At 38.4% G+C, this 21353-nt stretch overlaps 1 protein-coding gene across 14 annotated transcripts in view; it reads right to left on the reverse strand.

Moving 5' to 3' along the window:
* Nucleotides 1–3136: 3136 nt before the first annotated feature.
* Nucleotides 3137–21353, reverse strand: part of MARK3 (microtubule affinity regulating kinase 3) — a 62352-nt gene continuing 44135 nt past the window's right edge. For 2 of the 14 annotated variants that reach the window (XM_017807487.1, XM_017807489.1), the window contains 6 exons: nucleotides 20347–20450; nucleotides 15485–15649; nucleotides 14496–14753; nucleotides 12104–12130; nucleotides 7758–7802; nucleotides 3137–5626 (listed from right to left, as the gene is read on the reverse strand). In XM_017807487.1, coding sequence (XP_017662976.1) covers nucleotides 5281–5626; nucleotides 7758–7802; nucleotides 12104–12130; nucleotides 14496–14753; nucleotides 15485–15649; nucleotides 20347–20450 — 945 coding nt within the window. In that variant the 3' untranslated portion in view covers nucleotides 3137–5280. The remainder of the gene's footprint in view (nucleotides 5627–7757; nucleotides 7803–12103; nucleotides 12131–14495; nucleotides 14754–15484; nucleotides 15650–20346; nucleotides 20451–21353) is intronic. The other 12 variants (XM_017807492.1, XM_017807488.1, XM_017807501.1 and 9 more) reach the window with 10 other exon arrangements.

Raw genomic sequence — 21353 nt, forward strand, 5'->3', positions numbered from 1 at the left:
GAGACATCTCCAGGCAAACAGGACTTTACCTCAAGACAGGCAAAAGATTGAAAACTGTTTGATTGTAACACCAGTAGCATTTTTCTTTCTGATTTTGCATCCCCAGGCGTTTCAACAGAACTCTTTTCATGGTGAGGTACTTTGTTATCTGATTTTATTTGCCCAATACATTCAGTGTGATCAGCAATTACAAGGAAACACAAACTGTGCGAATATTTTGGTTTTATGCCCTGAATTTTTGTAAGGATGTTAAATGGTAACATAAGGGTATTAATGGAATGAGAACTGCAACATTTCTTTGCCTTGAAATTCCATGCTGTGGTTCCCACAGCAACCATAACCATGGCCACTCTGCATGGATTTTACATCCAAGTTGGAATACTCGGTTCCAAGTGCTCAACACACATAAGCAAAAGCCAAGCAAAAGCATTTTTCTCCCCTGCAATAAACTTCTTACCTGCCAAGTCACAACTACTACAAGGTGTCAATGGCACTTGTAGGTGAAGGTGAACTCCCCAACAACTGACAATTAATGCCTGAACTTGCCTTCTATGCACAGATACAGGATTCATAGTGTTGGTATTGACACCCTTGTTTTCATTATTGCTGGAACAAGAGCCCACTGTTTGTACCAAAGGTTAAAACATTCTTAGAAGGCTAATAGTTAAGGGTCTTTCAAATTGTCTTGCTTCAAATACCGAACTGTTTCAACATCAGAAGCACTGAGTGGTGAAGACACTGTTCCTCCATGGTTTTCCTCATTTTATCCAGCCCCTCTGCTTGGAGGCAGTACCTGGTAGTGCACTAAGAAGAGAAAGGCGGAAACAGGAGCATGAAGACCATGAACTTCTCTGAGTAAGTGTACTGGTTTGCCTTTTTCTGCTCTTAATTTTGCCAGAAGTAAGGAGCACACACACAAAGAGCAATTACTCTATCCACCTTTTTCTTAGTTTTCTCTAAGCATTTACTGCTGTTGTAACGTAGGACACTGATTAACTTCTAAAAATTCTTATTAATTGCACTAGGTTGAGCTTTATCCAAAGCTCATGCCCCTTCCTGCTGGATAACAGTTTATTCTCTGAAGCAATGGAGTAATGGTCAGTGATGAAATCAGTGAAACAACTCACTGCTACTGGAGGGAGAAACTCCAGTCGAAGGTGGAATTTTCACAACCACACTTGATCAGATTGTCAGATCAGGGGTTTAACTGGCAGCACCAGTGATCTGTAATAACACGAGCCCATCTTTACTGGAAAGCTCCGGGGCTTTTCTATGAAAATGTACAGAAATGAGGTTGTATGGACAGTTGCAAGTCTACACGTTTAATATTAAACGTTAATTTACAGTGGTATCAGCTTTCCAAAACCGCATTCATTCTCAAAGATTTGCAATGTAAATTAGAAAACAAAATTCACATTAGTATGACACCCCCCCCCATAGCAGAAATACCATTTACTACGAGATTCTCTAAATATTTAACTCCTTAGCTTACTAAGAAAAGATGTGGTCTTGGATAGCTGATAACAGACTGTACAGCAATAAACACCCAACCAGGCCATCCCTGAAACACAGAGTGACACCAGTTCACAGAGGCCTCTGCCCATACCCAGGGAGGTACCCGAGCCCTTCAGGCACAGAGACCACCCCGACCAAGCAGGTTTTAACACAAAGCAGCCGTGTACAAACTGCTGCTCCAGACCAGGGCTTACAGGGAAAATGGCTCCGGGTTGGCTGCAGTCCTAATTAAACTGCAATCCACAACATGGTCTATGACACAGCAGCTGTGGGAAATACTGATTAAAAGCCTCTACATGTTATCCCAACGGGCCCATGTATAGCTCAGCTTTTAACTGAACTGGAGAGATCTCCATTTAAATTCCAGATCTGCTACGATCTTTCCATATGACTAGAAGGACTCCTGAACCTCTCATTTCATTTCTGCAACATATATATGGATACTAATTCCAGATATTTTAAAAAATAATCTAATTTATCTTGACATGATAACGCTGTAATGAAAAAAATTAGGATACAGTATCTCACTATATGTTATCTTGAAACCTCACTGTAATACAAGAAAAAGGTTAACCGTGCCCAAATTTGTACTAAAAATCTTTGAACTCACAAAGATTGGACCAGATGCTGTATCTTGAATAGAAGTAGTGTGCAAAACACTTAGACCAGCAGGACTAGCTGTTCCTCTAGCCTACCTCTCTCTACTTCTTAACATGGTCGAGGACCTCTGTTTGAAGAGGTCAAACAGACTGAAGTCTTTTAGAAATCCTAAGTACAGGGAAGGTTTGCATGAGAAAAAGGGTATCTTGACTTGTTTGTTCGTGCTCAGTGTTCAGGTATTTATTTTATGTATGTATCTTTAAACACTTTTATTTAATGCAGTAAACTCCTGCAACCCAAACTGTATGACATTTTTCTCTGCCAGACCCAGCAATCAAGAGACACTCTCAGACCTGGATGACATGGGTTTCAGCAATGGAAACCTTCAGTCAGGAACCCATTACAAAGACCCCCCAACAGCACCTGGACCACACATTCCAGGGCACCAGTCATGTCATCACATAAAAACACTTCTTGGTTGCTCTTCACGTGTCCCAAAACACCCAGGTCTCCTGCTACCTCCTCACCACACAATGACCTCTGATTATTTTTAAAACTTGCCTCTTAAGGAGAAAAAAGCCAGCTGTGGTTCTGCAGTCCTATCAGTAGCAGTGCCTGCAAACCTACACAGATTTCCAGGGAATACGAACAGGTAAAAGGCCTGTGTTTGGGAAGCAGCTTGTCTTTGGTTTGGAGAGCTGAAGAAAGCACTTTTCCTTCCCAGGCAACTTCCAGAGGCTTGAACACCAAATATGCAGTGTGCTAAAGAAACAAGGGTATATGCTTGCAACTCAGTAATTTTACAAGGCATTTGGGAAGGAAGCTGTTAAAAATCTGTTTCTGATTATAATCAGTGATTTTTTTTTAATACCTCAAATAAAGATTTGCCCTGAAAGAACCTTTTGAGAACACTTCAAGAAAAAAAAAACCCAAAAGTACAAACTTTAAATATCCAAAGAATGATAGTGGTGCACTTTTTTTAGAAACACTTACATACTTAACAGGTGAAGTAGGAAGAGAGTATTTCAGAAAACATTTAATATGAAACCTTTTGGAACTTCCATCGAATACAGATTTACATCATTTATCAGAACACTTTTTCAGTTCAGACAACAAAGTGCACTGCCGGGTGAAAAAAATACATTTGGAGGAGTGCTTAAAATGTAGGAAGTGAAAGGATAGGTGACCATTCACCTGAGAAAGTACAATGACTGCCCTGAAATGTCTTATTGCTATTACAAAATGGAGTTTTCATGGAAAAAACCATACTGAGCAGCACAGGCACGGGCAGAGCACTGAAAGCCAACTGAACTCCGGTAGCACCTGGAGTTCTCAAGCCATGGCATGATACAGAATATACAGAGAATAAAATGTAAATTCAGGAATATTTACTACATTTAACAACTATGATTACCCTTTAAACTAGCATAATCAATATCAATGCTTAGGGGGAAAGAGAGGGGAAGTCTGCTGCCTTCACAGACTACAGATCACAAGAACTAACTTGCAAAATATTAAGGACTTTGCATTTTCACCTGGGGTCAAATCTGAACTGTGTACTATGAGTAACTATTAGCTCACTGCAAATTTAAAATGCAAATTTAGGCTCCAGTTTAAAGCACATGTTAAGTACATGCTTAAGTGCTTCACTGAAATATAACCACAAAACATTAATACAAAAAGTCAAGTAGATAATGCAGGATATTATCTACACAAGTCCTCGATGAAATAAACTGAGTATCAGTAGGAATCAGTGCATGAAGAAATCTCTTCATTCTAGTCAGCAAACTCAGATCCGGCTCACTGCAGAGATGGTTAAATAGTGGGGACTATCCCAGAGCAGCTTCACTTCCTACCGAAAGCTAGTTGGCCATCAGAGGGTTCATCAAGGGCGGGTCTCCACACTGCACGTTAACAGAGGACAGAGGATTCTCTCGGCAGCAGGAGCCAGAGACACAACTGGCACAGAGCCATCAAAAGCAATACAACCGGAGCCAAGGGGAAGCACGCTGGAAGGGAGCTGCAAGGAGAAGTTTTAACTGCTACTGCCTATGGCTGTAGTTCAGCAAGTTGGGACATTACAACACAGGAGATCAGCAACCAATTTGATTCCCACTTTTGGGTTTCAATGCTGTGTGTGCCCAGGACGAAGGGACAGCACTGCCCTACCTGCAGCGAGACCTCAGAGCGGCACCGACTGGGATGTGGCAGCTTGCAGTGAAGTACGGCCTTAATATGAGAGTCCCTTTGTGCTTTGTATCAGTCTGACCTAGTCTAAGGTGGAAAACTCGCTCTGAAAGAAAGTAACTAGTCAGCAATTAGCACCTCCTTTTAGACTGCCCCATTCCCTAAGGGAACGGTGGAACAACAGAGAAGTGTTCTTAGCTGCGATCAATACCCATAAGCCAAAAGGACAAAAGTACAATTTTAGTAGTTCAGCAGAAGCAGAAGAATGGAAGTGTCTACCCAAATATTAATGCACAAATTAACTACATTATTAAAATTTGATTCAGAATTAAATAATAAATAGGTGGGCAAAATATAATGCAAGACTTACTCAGTAAAAGTGAATTTTTAATAATCTCATGAGATCTACTTAGAAAACAGGACTAATCATGTTCACAACCGTAAATCCAAACCCTTCACACACTTTTTTTTTTTTTCTTAACACAGCAGTGAACTGTAAACCTGCATTTACTGGTTATCGCTTCAGTCATTTTAAATATTAACTTAAGTGTTTCCTCCTTGGCCATTTCAATTTTTAGCACCAAAATTAGCCCAAAAAGAGGTACTGGTACAGCTCGATGTTGTAAATGAATTGTTTACATAGAATACTTTATATATTACACACATACTGTACATTCACACATCCACACAAACAGGAGGCATATTTAAATGAATATATTCTGTGTTTCAATTTGTTGTCAAAGAGCAATGGAAATAAAGCAGAAGGGGTAATATTTTACATAGTAGGCAACTTTAATGCTGTAGTGCACTTATAAAAAAGTCCAACTCTCCCTCCCAGCTCAGCAGCTTTTTTTTTTTAATATCACTATTCAGAAGGATGCAGAAGTTATTGCCTAAATGTTATTCTATACATTTCCATCGGAATTCTCAAAAACACTTGGAATTGCTAACTAATTTACAACTTAACTATTTTTCTTGTTACAGCTTTAATTCATTGGCAATTTTGGAAGCAATGTTTTTGAAAGCTATGGATGTTCCCGATATCCGCTTAAAGCGAACTCCATTCAGGGACAGTCTTGGCAGTTTACACACCTCCATCTCCCACTGTACAAGGTTTTCCGCGTGTCCATCTCCATGGACACAGAAAAGCAAGAAACGCTCTCTTTGTTCATAGTCACAATTATTGGCATCCAGGACCTTTCGTATTTCCCTCATCATGTCATTGGGATCCATGGAGCTGGTGGTTTTCATGCTCCAGGTAAAACGCAGTGACCGAGGCTTGGCTTCCTTGTTCTCATCCTTCTGATCCACAGCTACATTGCGGCTGAAAGACAGGAATTTATGAGTGAGCAGCGCCAGCCACCTTCCCCACGGGTCACATTAGTGAAGCAAACTAACACTCAACACACACTACTGGTATTAGAGCAGCATCTGGAGGCTCCAGCTCCGAGCCAAGCCCCGCTTTCCCAGCTGCTGTCCACACACAGTCAGGGTAAAGCATCAGCTGTTGGGGCTGAAACGAAGGTATGGCACAACGTGTGACAACTGGAAGTCACTGGATTCAGAAGCATGAGGGAAATGACCTTCTGGAGGCAGAACTACATGCGTCACCCATGACTTGATTTTAAGGCAGGTTCTGCTCAAAACCCTATTCTCGGGCCACGTGGACAGCTGAAACACCAGCTCTGTGCTAGAAGTTTCTGGAACATTCAAACAGCAGCTACTTGTGACAAAAGGGTGCTCAGGGAGTGCCAGTCCATGGGAGGTGCCCACTTATACACACCAGGGTGACCCCATGCAGAAAAGTGCTGGGGGTTCCTCTGCACCTCCTCCTGTGCAGCAGCTTGGAGACCAAGCACTGCGAGGGCCCACGGAGTCCCACAGTAGTTGGCTGGAAGCAGGAAGAAGGACAGCAGGACCAGAGGCACCCACCTGCTACCCCAGGGTCACTATGCACCCCCAGATTTGGACTGGTTCAGTTACACTGTGGCCTTCCTGTGGTGGTGTGTTTGAGATGATCCCTAGAGATCCAGACACTGCAGGATACTGGGGTTGCCTTCAACAGCAAGGAGATGGTTTATCTGAAGTTGGTCAGTAATTTGTTAAATACCAACAACTGACAGAGGTAAAGTGATGAAATCTTTTGTGGCTACAAGCTCTGCAGTGAAGTGCCTCTGAGGCTGAAGTGCAGGAAGAAGAGTTGGAAGTCACCTCCTTGATGTTGTTCGTAAAGATGGTGACAGTTTTAAGATGAAGCACAAAATATTGAGCCTGTGCTTCCCAAGTCTGCAACTTTTTTTTTTTTTTAAATTAAAAAGCTTTTCCTTTGGTAAGGATAAGTAAAGTCATACAGGACAAAGGAAAGAAACGTTCCAGAAATTTCTAGTTTGCAATCATTCTTCTACTTTAATTAAAATCAGTGGTCACGCAGCTAAAGAATAAGTAACTACATCTAGACCTCCAGGAAAAAAACAGATTTGCTCTGTGAATATTTGTACACTGTCAGTTGCCTCTTCAAATTTAAATATACTGTCATACTTAACTATTTCCTGAAAATAGTTAACCTAACTGACCCCAAACCATGCAGTTGAAATCTCATGTTGAGCCTCCAAGTTCAATTTAAATATTAAGGCAAGCTGCTCTTTAAAACAGTTGGCAATGAATTTCTGGTTACACAATGTTTTTCTTCTAATACCATTAAGCAGGCAATTATGAAAAAGTTAAATAAAAAGTGATAGCAAGGCCACAACTAAATACATATATTTCTTAAAGATAACCTCTTTCGTATTTTTTCTTCTATTGAAAGACTTCCAGTGACTCTGAGAGTCATAGGACTGTGCTGTCAAATCCAGCTACGTGATTTGCCAGATATTATAAAATTCATCAAGCAAATTAAAGAGTATTTTGTTTTAAGGTTTTAACTTAATAAGGCTGTAAGGGGCCAGGGGAAAACCCAACTTTTATTCAATGCTACTTTTATTTTTGAAAGCTTTTTCTACTTGAAAACAGTTGGCAAAACCAGCACAAGTTCAATAATTTCTAGTATTTTTTGATATGCTGATTTTGGACAAAGAGTATAACACAGAAAATATTTAACTATCTGTGATTTTGGAGATGAGAAATATCTTGCCGCCTTTCAGTGGTTATTCCACACATTTGCAGCCTCACTAGAGACCACTTATCTAGACATTTACACGACAACAGCAAATCACAATGACTAAAATGCCAAAAAAACCAAACAACCCACACATGGGAAAAGGAAACAGGAAAGATGAAAGTTCAGAACCAAGTCAGTCTGTGCTTTAATAGCTGTTTTGCAGACAGAAATGCTTCATTTAGTTTCAATGACTTACACGAAACACAAGCTGCTGCCTGAAGCCACTATGCCACATAATCAAGGGGAGAAAGGTTCAAACTCACCTAAGTAACATTTTAAACAAAAATTTTACCCTCACCTTGAGCCCTCAAATCTCCCGTTCCTCTCATATTCAGTCGGGAGCCTCATTGAAAAGAATGCAGAAGCAAAAGGAAGTGGGAAAGAGAAGACAAATCTTACACTACAATATACAATAGCTGAGTAGTTGCTAAAAGATACTGCAATCATACAAAAGGTGTGTTAAAATACAAATCAACAAAGATGTAAAGAACTTTGTAGGTTAGGCCAAACTCAGAATATAACATCTTGTCAAACCAAATGGGAGTCTGTAAACTACGGTTTTTAAAACTACTATTACTAATTTTAACAGTGTATGTTTATATATTAAATCTGCAGAACTCACTGAATAAAGTTGAGGTTCTAAAAGCAGAAAATGTGAAACTAAAGTTACAAAGCATACTGAAGTGATTGTATTACTCTGTAAGTAACTCCTGAAAAGAAATAACTCCCAATTATCTTCAGGCTAATGATATTTAAAAGTTTTATCTGGGAATAAAATATCTATTTGAAAAAAAACCCCTATTTACAGACAAGTCTGATCATCCTTTGTATTTGGATGCACATTAGATCTGAGGTGTTTAAACAATACCAAAATACCTTAATTGAAAAGAAGATGCATATATATTTTAACAAAAATTTAAGACATAAATCCAAGATTTCTCAAGTTGTGGTAACTCCATCTTATTAATTCCCACACTGATGCATCTTCCACACCCAAGAGCAAGCTTAAGCTTTCTGTCTTCTTGTATTGCTTAAAGCTACCATATTTTAAATGCCCAGGATCAAAAAGAATTGAGGGGAAAATTGCCTCCCTCTACCTTCCCATTATTGCAGTAGCATGGTTTGACGTATCAGTGTCAATTCTGCTCAGAAGGATGCTGCCTGTTCAATGCTCTTATCAAGACTATCTAAGGTAGTACTTGGCTTCCCTGAATAATGCAAATTATTACAGCAGTTTGGCTGACAGGTGTCTAGGGATAGGAATCTAAGACAGTAAGCTTATTTTTTGATGCACAGTGGTATTTTTATCAGGGTGTGTGGGGTGTTACAAGGCTTAATTTCTTCCTTTCCTTCCTTTTGAGGGCTGCGGTGAGGGATCACCCTTGTAAGATGACTGACAACTGGTAAGTCCTTGGCTAATTCTAGAACTTCCAAGTGGGCAGCTATTGTAGCTATTTTCATGGGAAGGTGAAAAAAGCATTTTCATGTCTGTTTACCCAAGAAGTCACCCTCTACAGCAACTCTACAGGACAGGAAAAGGGGTAGGTAGGAAAGAACCATGACATATACCAACTGAACAGACCCACACCTTTCAAATGATTGTTTTACTGGGCAAAACAATCAAGTTAAAAAACACTGCTCAATTGGAAAATGGAGAGTACTTGATCTTTAAAGAGCCTCCTCTGTTCCTATAAGAGGTGCAAACATTTATGGATTTCTGTGGGTTTTTTTGTGTTTTGTTTTGAAACTTGCTGAAGGTTGTAGAAAATGGGAGCACAACCAGTTTCCCCAGCAATGAATAGTCTTACTGTTACTGGAATCTGTCCAGAGAAGTCTGTAAGGAAAATTCCCTAATGATGTTCTGACACCCTTTTCAGGTTGAAATTAAGCCAAACTTTGTGGTTTGTGAACCACTGTACTCTAAACCTAAGAAAGGTCATTATTTATAATATACCTGCCACTTTGAAATAATAAACACCCTTTCATGGAAGCCTCTCAGAAAATCCTGACTTTGTTCAGTTTTTCCATGCATCAATGTTCCATTCACTGAGCACGAGCAACTGCATTCAGTGACATGCATCCTCAAATATGAGCTCTGGATGATGCCAAGCTTTGGAGAGCTGTGCCAGCCTCTCCTTCCTTCACCATGGACACAGTTACAGTCCAGTTGTACTGCCCAGCACTGGTGCTTTGGGAACAGACACTTACTGTACTGCCACTATTGTTTCCGTGTGTCTGTGAGATGCAGCCCTGAGGCCTCCTCACTGCTAATACAGTCTTCACATCTGTGTTAGTTTGTATTGTAAATTTTCTGCTTTTGCTTGTGTTTTTAGATAAATTGATTTTATGGACCAAGATGCTCCTTTGGTCTCGAGAATGGAACAAATACACGAGCAAGTTACGTTCTCATTTGTCACGCAATACCTACACATTATCTCCCTTATGGTTTTGAAAGGCTTTCACAAATCAGACTGGTTCCACACATCTGTCCTGAGTTATGCTGTGTTTCCTGTTCTTTACATCTTTGTATGCTCAGTTTTAAAAATCCAAATAAATACAAAGAAAATTGTCTATGGAAAACCAACAAAAAGTGCAAGATGATAAAATAAGATCAGTTCATGGAAACGGAGAAATGATGGTGCAATAAAATCCAGAACATTGAGTCACTTTTGCTGTTAGAAAAAAAGTTAGACTTCCACAATATGCAGATTGGCAATGACAGTGCATAGTACAAGATATACATACATACATATACATACATATGTATATATATGTATCTGTGTACTGTGTACAATAATAAAACTCAGTTTAACAACAAGTGACTGATTATCTACTTTTATTCAGCTTCCTAGAACTGATGTTGTGGTATTATGTATATGTGCTACTCGATTACAGTAGTTCTTTCACTATCAAATGCAGTGATCTTAGGTAAGATTCATAGCACATACAGCAAGAAAAAAATTGGCAACCCCCCCAAAATTTTCAGGTTTTGTACCTACATACAGATCAGGTATGGAGGGACACCATGCCCACTTAAAACAGAATTTAAAAAGCACAGTCTGGTCCTGTGTAGGTGGTGTAAGACTTGGCAAATCTCTTATTCAAAGACATATTCGTGGAAGCTGTAGCAGCTATTTCTGCACCGGTCTAAGACTCCTGGTCTCCACTCAAAGGAAGTTTTTTTTAAGTTATCTAAAAATTACCTTAAGTCTCAAATTTGAACAGTAACCTTCTAGTTCAAAACTGTACTCATATTAGCATTTCCCACTTTTCTTCAGAGCAGCACTGTAACAAACTTAGATGCATCCAGTTGTGGAGAGTTGCACAGATCACAATCCTTTATTTTAAAAGCAATGTGACTACAGAGAGAGACAAAAGCTCCCTCTAACGAAGTGGTCTGCACCCCACAGCTCATGATGCACGATGAGTTAAAACCATTGCCACTGCTCAGTTTCATCTGCGTGCTGTGTTGGATGGTTCCTTTCTTTAACTAACAGTTGTTTTCCTCAAGTCAGCTGTGACAATGCCAACCAACCCAATCAACTTTAAACACAGTCATGTTTGGAAGAGCATTGATTATTTACCATGGCATGGAGTTTACTCATTTAATCGGATAGGGTACCTTTAGCCTTGGACTGTACATTAAAAATCCAAATTTAGGCAGTAATTTACACATCTCAGGTCTCCCTCTAATCTAAGGATTTCCTTGACAAACTTCAAATTACAGTCACATGCATAGCTCTGTATTTTGAAAGTTAAAACAGATGTTTGGTTTTTGGCCCCATCTCCCTGGATTTGATCAGTACTAGGAAATTGGAGGTACCACCCTTTAAGAAGCTCCAAAATATGATACAACTAAACAGGCTATCACAAAATTCCACTGGAAAATTTACCTGAACAGCAAAATTTTATAACTGACTTTCATGAATCATAATGGATTAACAAGATATATGGCAGCCTGATTCATTCCCAAATTGCAAAACTAAATTAAATCCTTTGGGCTTGAAATGTGATTCAGACTTTTGGGCTTTTCACTTTTAATAAATCTGCATAAACGCATTTTTTGTTTAGAACTGAAGTGCTCTCTTTGCACTTCAGCTGCAATTCACTTCAGCGAATGCATCTCATTTTAAAACAAATACACAGCCATTGCATCTTCATTCAGTCTTCCACACACAATTCACAACTGTCCTCAGTTTGCTTTCTATTGTATCAGCTGCAGACAACAAATCTTTTTCTTCTTAAATATCATAAAACAAAGACATAATGTAAATTTAACATCACTTACCTTTATTTGGTTGTAACCTTATGTTTTGTTTATACTTTCATCATTGTTATCAAACACCTCATTCTTCAAACATAAGCATGCTAAGTGTATTAGTACAGAGAACAGAATTACTTTGGCACTACCAACTCTATCAAAGAAAGAAGAATTCACAAGGCATGCTTAGCATCTTGTTATACAGGTGCCACAGATTCTTAAGTATCATCATGAGTTAATGGATTTATTCTATGCTTTCCTCTGAAGAAAGAAAGTATTTAGTTCTCAGCAGGAAATTTAGTTTTCAGAAAACCAAGGCTAGAAAAGCCAAATCTGTTGTTAATTGCAGGAGCCACTTTTTTTTAAATATAAATAAATCCTACCTTTTGATAAACCTGAATGACATGTTTCTAAAAGAAATTAAGCCAAAATAATGATTAACAAAAAATGTTGTACAAAATAAACTGAAAAAGGCATTTAGAGTGAAGCATGCAAAAAGATCTCATTTTAAATGCACAATTAAATTACACTTCAATACATTCTCAGATTAGGCAGATGATTTAGGGTCTGAAGAGTCAAACTCCTGGCACTGCTACTTTCAAATTTTTCAGGGAAATATGTTACCAGTACTTATTATGAATTTATGTATTATGAAAGAACGTACTAGTGTCAAAACACTTTAAAACTCAAAATCTGCAAGGTCACATAAAAATATGTTTGGATTTTCTTCATATATTTCCCATAGAAACAAAAATCAGTAACTCTAAATAACTATATCTTGCTGATCTTCAGAGTTAGGTTTCTTCCTTCCTTTATAACATCAGGTCAGCCATGTTGTGCCCAAAACTGCTTTAAATATTTAGCTAATTTAGTGGCACAAGCTGTAACAACTGCCTTACACCAGTATATAAGTAGTTCATAATCAAAAGAATTTTGATTTCCCATAGAGAACGCTAGAGTAAACTAACAAGTTTTAATGCTTAAAAAATTATTTAAAGAGAAGAAACATAACCCTGTCCTTTGATGGCACTATCCACCTCCTTAGCAGTTTGTACAGCACCAAGTATAACAGAGCCCCAGCTGTAGGAGGTCCTCCAAGTGCAAACTAACCATCTCTAACAGTGCTATTGTGTTGCAACTGCATGTTATTTAATCAAGTCCAGATGGAATTTAAACTACTGTCAAAAGTCGTGTGGAAAAACTTCTTCAAGGAAACCACACTGCACTGCAAAAGCTGAAACTTGGAGGTAATGATAGAAGTTTGAATGCTGACTAAACAACTGTGTGAAAAGTTTGCATGTTCACAGTTTGAGCGTCCACATTTGGAATGTCAAATGGAAAATTAAGTAAGGATATTACAAACAAAACTACAGAAGGAAAGAAGTGCCAAAAGGATGTGTCTGATTAAGACTTCACTTGATATAAAGCAGATGACTTAACTATTAAAGATATTCAAATTAAGCTTCTATTTCTCTCTCTCAGCAGAAAAAGAAGGGGAAAAAACCCAAACCCAACTTCCTACAGCATAGTATTTCACAGGGAAGTGATACCTGGCAGAGAACTGAACAGATTAAAACATTTACTAGACTGTCATGTTTTTGTTCTTCACAGAAACAATTTCTAAATTTTTAAAGAAATTTACTCTCTAAATTGAAATCAGCCAATTGTGAAAAACTGGAGTTTGGCTTAGCATTACTACAAATAGTAGACAACAAATAGTGAGACTACAAAAAGAGTACTGAGAGGGAGTCAACTACAGTCATAAAACACACAAGAAGAAAATGGCTTGGTGGTGATGTGGTATAAGCCTAAAACAAAAGCTAGCAGGCCAAGATCAGAATAATATTGTCCAAAAAACTTCAGATGATGAGGAGGGTACAAAATCTTGGTGATTATCTTAAAGCAAAGACAAACAAGCCCTCAATTCTACAAACACAAGTTCTAGATATCAGAGTGGTCTGAAGTATGTGAACTGGTTTTAAATACAGAAGGAAAAAAGGTGGGTTTCAATTTTGGGTTTGTAGGAATCAATTTAAATCATACATGGATTTGAAATTAGAAGTCCAATTAGAATAGAAACTGCTAGTGTAGGGGCAACACCTGCTTAAGCTAGGCTTTGGCTAGACCAAAACACCTTTACACCAATCCCAGAATCTGCACATGAACTAAAGGTCAAAATAGGAATAGGTTTTCAAGGTTTGACCAGACTCCTGCCTAGACTGAAACCCTAGTACTGCCAATTTTAAGATGGCCTATGATAGCACTACTGCCAGTAGAAGCTTTTGTCCCCTGCTCCTACCCTTTCACCTGTAATATTTGTTTGTGTGCTGCCAGCAAGGTTATTCTGGAAACACTGACAGAGCGACTGGGAAACACAGCCTGAGCTTCTAATGCTACATTTAAACATTGAGACTGGGATCCCAGTTTATGCCATCTACTGATGGACCACACAGTCAGTGAGCAGCTTTTCAACCGAGCTGAAATGTTTCATCTCTGCAGCATTCACAACATGAGGTTGAAGAGCGCAGAAGAAACAGCACAGACCAAACTGTTTTAATCCCATTTGGTTCAACTGCTAAAAACAAATGGCTTCTGTAACCAAAAAAGAACTACAAAAAAATCATAAGCAAGTGCATTTGAAGTTGCAGAAATTAAGCCACTAATCAGAGAATGTGGACAAAACCACCTAAGCAATGAGCTACTATGTATTTCTACTATAAAAACAAAGAGGGAAAAAAAAAAGGAAATGTTGCACTGCTGTTTTAAGAGGCTTACCTTCTTGTTAGTTTTGAAGTTAGTTTACTAAATAGATTAGTGGAGCCCCTGGTTCGAGTCTGTGAGAGTGGTGTTGCCTCATGGGACAGACTGGGGGAGGCAGGTGGCCCGTTGTAGGTCGCGGTGCGTCGCTCTCGGAGCTGGCCATGGAATGTGCTCCGACTGGCCGTTCCTCTGGGGAAACGAATACGATCAGGTGTGGTTGCACTGCTAATGCTGTGAGTTGAAGCAACGGGAGTTCTTTGATCAGGAATAGTGCTAGAGCAGAAAACAAAAAAACAACGCTAGAACGTCTTTACAGAAGCGCTACGGGTTCATCAGGAGACACAAAACACTACGTTCTACAGTAAAGCATAAGCAGACACTTTTATATAGGCCAGGGTTGGAAATACCAACATTATTACAGCACTGTATGGAATCAAAACTTGTAAGAAGTTAGGATTAAAAGGCTGCCGAAACAGAAACCCACATAGGCAGAAAAGTGCAACAGGAGTATCCTGGAAAAGACCAGATCAACCAGGCATACAATGTTTCACTGAGAAGACTGATAAAAGAATAGACCAGAAAAGTTTCCTCCCAGGAAAGAGAAGCAATAGGTAACTTTAATGTCTCTCCCTCCACATTCTATATATACATACATCTTTGAAAGTCTTGCTAATTTGAAAGTATCCTACACAAAATTCTCTACAAGCAAACCGCTCCAAGTAGCGAAGTCCTTCAGGATACACAGTTAAAGTCTCCCACAAACTTTGACAATAGGGAATGTCCAATACTCCTAACAATAGGAAAAAAATTAAGGTTCACTATTGCAGGATTATGTCACAGACAGCCTGACACACCACAAGACAAATGTAAACAAGACTAAAAAAATGAGGAAACACACATCTTGTGGGCGATATATACTAGAACAATCTAGGACTAAAATTCCACAGCACAAAGTTAAGAAGCAGTGGGTATAAGTTAGTTTCACAACGATTTCAGGTTCTTACATAGGCCTGAAGTTATCTGCGCCATTGTCTATTGGAGGCAACATCATCTTCGTGTGCACAGAGGCTGACATGGACATCGACTTCTGATGTCGCAGCCGAACACTGGAGAAGGATGTGGTACAAACTGAAGCAGGGCTAGCTGCGTAAGCGAACATTTCTGTCAGGCTGCGAGGGGGTTTGGGTTCAGGCAGAGGCAGAAAGAAGAGCATGATGGACCAACAACAAACTACTGCATAGAAAAAAAAAAGCAAACTTTTCCTTCTATTAACTGGTTTATCAAAGAACACGAACTCTAACAGCCCTCTTCTACGTAAACAGCAGTAACTACCCTACACTTCCCTTAAAAAGCACTTGACATCTATGAAGTGACCATGCTCTTACCATTAGCATTAGTTTGCAGTGATACCCTCCCTCCTTGATGTACAGAACCTGAGTAACTCAGAATTCTGTGCCAGAGCACTGATGTGACTTGTATTGGTCTTAACAGTACACAATGCATTAAAACCCCCACCAAATGCACTTTCCAAAAGACTGATGTTAGCTCCATTACTGCAGTGAAATCCTTTGTTTTCAGAATGTATCCGTGTTAAAAAGAAATTAGTGTAATTTGGGCAAGCTGTCAAATCAACATCTGATAACTGAGGGACTTCACAGGCACAACTGAAACCAAAAATATAATGATCTTTAACAACTCCAGAGAGGCCAAATAGAAAAGGCTACTAGTAATCATCAACCTGTACACGCAGTAGGCAATGAATACACCTGTTGTTCCCTGAAGAAAGAGATATGACTGTTGAAAAGCACCTCATATTGCTTGGCCACAAACAGTAAATTTCCAAATTACCATTCAGGCTTTGAGGGAAGATATATACAGCACTGTCTTAGCAGAATGGCCAGTAAGCTGCCAACTGTGCAATATGATAAAATAGGAGCATGAAATATTTTTCTTTCTTCGGCCCAAAATAATCTCTGCAGCCTTCACATTGTCTAGCAATGGTAAGGATAGGAGAAAAGTGAGAGGCCACAAGATGTTTTGGGCCTTTCAGACTACACCACCATATGTAATCCATCTCAAGTTTGCTTTAAAAGTAAGGCAACTGTAATCCAGAAATATTGCTCAAGGTTAAGAAATCAGTAATTGTCAGTGACAGTTTCATGACACTGCATGTTCACTTCCAAGTTACTTCATGGTTACACGCACTGAAACTCGAGTCCCATTATCTAACTGTGGTATGGCAGACTTTGCAGAGGCAAATGCTAGTCCAGCTACAAGTGTCAGCTGACCCACTTCTCAGGCTTAGCTCCCAAAGCACCAGTACAAAACACCACACAGCTCAGACTTCTGAACAGCTGACTACGATGGTTAGCAAAATATACTTGGTTTTGGTTTGTTTTTAACTTCTCAGGATCTAGAAAACTTCATGTGTCATGCATGTATCTTTTTGCAATGCTAAATCCATCAGGATGCCAACTACAAGCACTGCTTACAATGAAGCCTTCGACACAGCCCAGCATTTAAATTACCTCAGGGTATTAAGAAAAGGTAAGAAAACGAACATTTGTCTCAAAACTAATACACTGAAGTCAAGTAATCCCCAAATAATTGGTCATTAGCCTCTCAAGAACTCCTAACTCCTTTCCTCTCTATTTGCTGCAAAAGATAGAAAAGAAAGATTCTAGTTTTACAACACATTAGACCCAAGTTTTATTTAGGCACCTGCCTCCAAAGACCTGACATCTAAAGGTATCAATAAGGGACCAGAGCACATATTAAAACATTTAAATCTTTTCCTCTGATGCTTTTCTAGAAATCAGCTTCCTTGGATTACTGGCCTGGGAACACAGGAACAGTAAGCTAACAATCACCAATTAGTGCCAAGGCTTATTAAAAATCTGAAGCTGTTGTAAATCATTTGTGTTACAAATGATTTAAAGCAATTGCCTATCATTATGAAGAGTGTTTCATGAGTCCCCAAGTGCGTTAATTAATGCTCAGGCTTTGGAGGAAAGCCAAAAGAATCATCTCCAGCAGAATGACTGTGTCAGCCACACAACGTGTTAAAGGAGAGATGTGAGACTTAAAAACTCGTTGCTTCTCCCAGTCTGGCATGGTGTCTTCAAGACTACTTTCTCCAACATCAAATGTACCAGCTGACTATTGATTCTTCAGAGTTTCCATACTTTCAGAAATAGTGCCTTCTCAGAATTCAATGTGCAAAATAAAAACAGAACAAGCAACATTTTAACACTTTCTCTATAGAAAAAATAGAGACTTTAAGCATGTGTATCTTGCCTTTTAGGGTAAGTCTCCAAGTTTTGACTGGGTCACAGTCAGTATCTGGCTATGGAAAATCTAAAATCCAATCTGTAAGAAATCATTTATAGGAATTACTCCTGCCTGCAACATTTGCCACCAATAGACATTTCAAAAGCACAGAAATTATTTTTAATGAAACCTTGGATTTTTACAAAGGCCAGGTTCTACTTCAGATCTTGCTTCACAAAAGAAAAAAAGAACAAGTTTCTAAAGTTAGTTTCTGCCAAGCTGAGAGTACAATAACATTAGAGGTTCATTCTGAAGAGCCAGTCCCGTCAATAGCCATGTTGATTTAGCCTGCATTAAAGGCCTCTGCATTTCATGTGACCAGTCAATGCTTTACCCAGTTACAGCAACAAAATATATTCAGACATAAGTTGTGAATTCTGTGCCAAATCACAGTAATTCTGAAACTGTGCCAAAATGAACATGCAGTTTAGTACTAAAGCATTTCAGACAATGACAAGTCTCCAACTGTAATACAATTAGCAATGCATTACCATTACCTTTTCTCTTTTTAACCCTTTATGAAGAGTAATGAATGTAGTAATCAAACATACATGATAAAAGCTATAAATTATTTTTTACCTGACAATGAATATATAAAAGTACATATATGTATAAATTCTCAGACATTTCAAATGACCCAAATAAGGCTAGTTTGTAGGAAAAGCAAATGATCTTTAAATATATGGCCAATAAAAGGTAAGTTACACAAGGATAACCAATTATGGATATAAAATACTACTGATATAATTGCCAAGTGCTACTCAGTTTTAACTTTGAGATTAATGTCCACCTGTGACAGACCAGAAAGACATCAGTTTGCTGAGAAACTCAAAGTTGGGGAAAAAAATTCAAAAGACAGCTCCTTATGAGTATGAAGTTACTCCTTAATTAGGGGAACATCTGAATCTCAAGCATTCCTAGTAAACAGTACCTAGTAACTTTAAAAAATGTAATAAAGAAATTGTGGACAAGATATTGCAAAGATATTAGTTTAAGGATGAACAAAAATTATATTAAACCAAGAAATCAGGTAATAAAAAATGATCAAAACTCTTTTGGACAGGAAGATTCATTTTTCAAAGAGCATTTGGAAAGAAAACAAGCTATTATCATATCAAACCAAAGAAAGGATAGTGAACTTTAATCTAAGCAAACTTGGTAACATTAACAAGGAGTAACCAATGAAGGTTGGGACAGACACACTAAGAGACAGTACCAAATAGCTGTGCTGCACTTCACAAGACAGTTGACTGCAGGCCCAGCTGACCAACTAGACTTTTGGCAGTCTTCAAACTTATACTTGACTTTTTTCTTAATCACTTTCCGTTTGCAGAAAGCTAGGAGGAAGAGACAGGGTCAAAATCATGTTCTTTATCCCTAGGCTCCAGGAATCAAACGGGACAGACAGACTTTCCACTCAACATCACAACTTCACCACTCTACCTTATAAACTGCCAAAAGGAGGGGGAAAAATTTCAACTTCAACACAAGCTAGAAAATAGGTATTTTCCTTCCACTCTTTGCAAAATATCATAAAATTAGGAAGGGGTGGAGAAAATTGGGAAGAGTAGGAGAGGGGTACACATTCCTCCAAGCTTAAGCATTTTTATTAAGTATCAGCTATCCAGACACTCTCCTGGCAATGGTCAACTACTTAACTGTTACCAGCACTTGACGACAGCAAAATCCTGAGAAGAAGGGCTAGAACTTAAAATACCTCTGCCAGCCAGGAAATTTGGTGGTATTCTTTCCAACTGTCACCCTATACCTAATATCTACATTCACTATTATATTATTTCTGACAGCTCTTCTCAGTCTTCACAGGATGGCACTAGATGTGACTGTGGTGCCAACACATGAAGTGGTTCACTCCAATTCCATTGCGTGCTCTAATCAGGCTTTCATTCAGGAAAACATGAAGAAACTCATTATTTCTCTAATGTTTTCACTCAGAATACAGAGATAGTTGCTTCCCTCCTCAAGATGAGTTCTGTAAATACTGGGAAGCAATTAGACTATCAGAGTATGAGTAAGGAATGCTATCGGTCCAAGAGAAATTGCCTATCACTGTTTCATCTTTGCTCAGAAAAAATGTACCTTCCCTCTGAGACTTTATAGCAAAAATGGTATTCACAATAATCCTAATGAAACACAGTTTAGAGTGAAATGTAAAAAAAGAACGGCTCAAGAGAGAAGGACTTTGTGGTCTGACACTAAACAAGCTTATTCTGGAAGCCTATGTTGTTTGCCACCAGAGTTCACAACAGCTTTAAGATGAAGGCTGTTACAAATATTTCATGTATTTAACCAGAAAATAGAAATTTCCTCTTACATTCTAATTATAAAGAGTATACAAATCAAGTATAGAAAAAAACCCCAAACCCCAACATACTTACAGGTGCTCCATAACCAAAGATCTGTACTCACCTTTCATTAAGAATTACATTAGAATGTTACTGATTTCTAAATTAGCATTACAATTTTTTTGGAAATGTGAAGACAAGGGACATACACCAGAGGAAGACATTTCATATACCTGTTCTCCTTGCCATTTTGTATCACTGAATGCCTATCAGCAGTGGTTCTTTCACTACAAACATATGTGTTGCGCCGTGTCATTGCTCCAGGGGCAGTATTATTCTACAATTAAAAAACACAGGCTTGTTATTCCCTACAAAATTCTGGGGTTAAGTCTACATATAATCAAAGGCTGTTTTTACTTAATGCTAGTTCTATACAGTTATAAAACTGACAATGACTAAATAAATTAATATACAAACACCATCTACTATTTTTAAGGAATAATGCAATCAGAAAAAATAACTCAAAACAAGTTGTTCTTGTATTTCATATTGATGGTTCAAAATTAATACTGCTTAAGGTTTTTAAGTACCAATGTTTTGAATTACAAATTCTCAACATATACAGCATTCATCTACATCTGGATAGCCTGTATCTTTATAGCCTATTTTTGAAATACTTTACCGCTTGTAGCTTGCAGAATTTTCCATTAAGTTAAAATCATAACCCTTAAACAAGATAGGAAAAGCAAAGACTTAACAAACAAATGTGGTAAAATTCAGTGGGAAGGTAAACACGGACTTTTAATTATTAAGATACTATAAAACACTAGACAAGTTTTAAAAACAGGGAAGAATAAGAGACAAGTTGCAGAGAATTTCAGTAAGACATTTTTAAAAATATACATTTAAATACAAGCATAATACACTGAGGACAAGAGAACCAGGGGAACTTAAACTACAGACCTTACTTAAGAGGGGAGAAAAGAAATAGAATTACTTTGCCTCTGTCTTTACAGAGAAAGAGGGTGGAGATATGCCCAAGTTGGCGGTCAATTTTCCAGGAACGACTGAGAAGCTACAGGCAATTCACAGATAACAGAATTATAAAGAGTTAGATGCAATTACTGTAGGAAAAGCATGGTGGTCCAGACAAACATGCACCCCCGGGTTGTAGAGGAAGTAAAAGCTGGCAAGCCTTGTATTTTTTCTCCCCACCCCAAGAACAAAACAGAGGAAACTG

The sequence above is a fragment of the Lepidothrix coronata genome, unplaced genomic scaffold, assembly GCF_001604755.1.
Source record: "Lepidothrix coronata isolate B3197 unplaced genomic scaffold, Lepidothrix_coronata-1.0 Scaffold19, whole genome shotgun sequence".
In the NCBI taxonomy this organism is placed as follows: domain Eukaryota; kingdom Metazoa; phylum Chordata; class Aves; order Passeriformes; family Pipridae; genus Lepidothrix; species Lepidothrix coronata.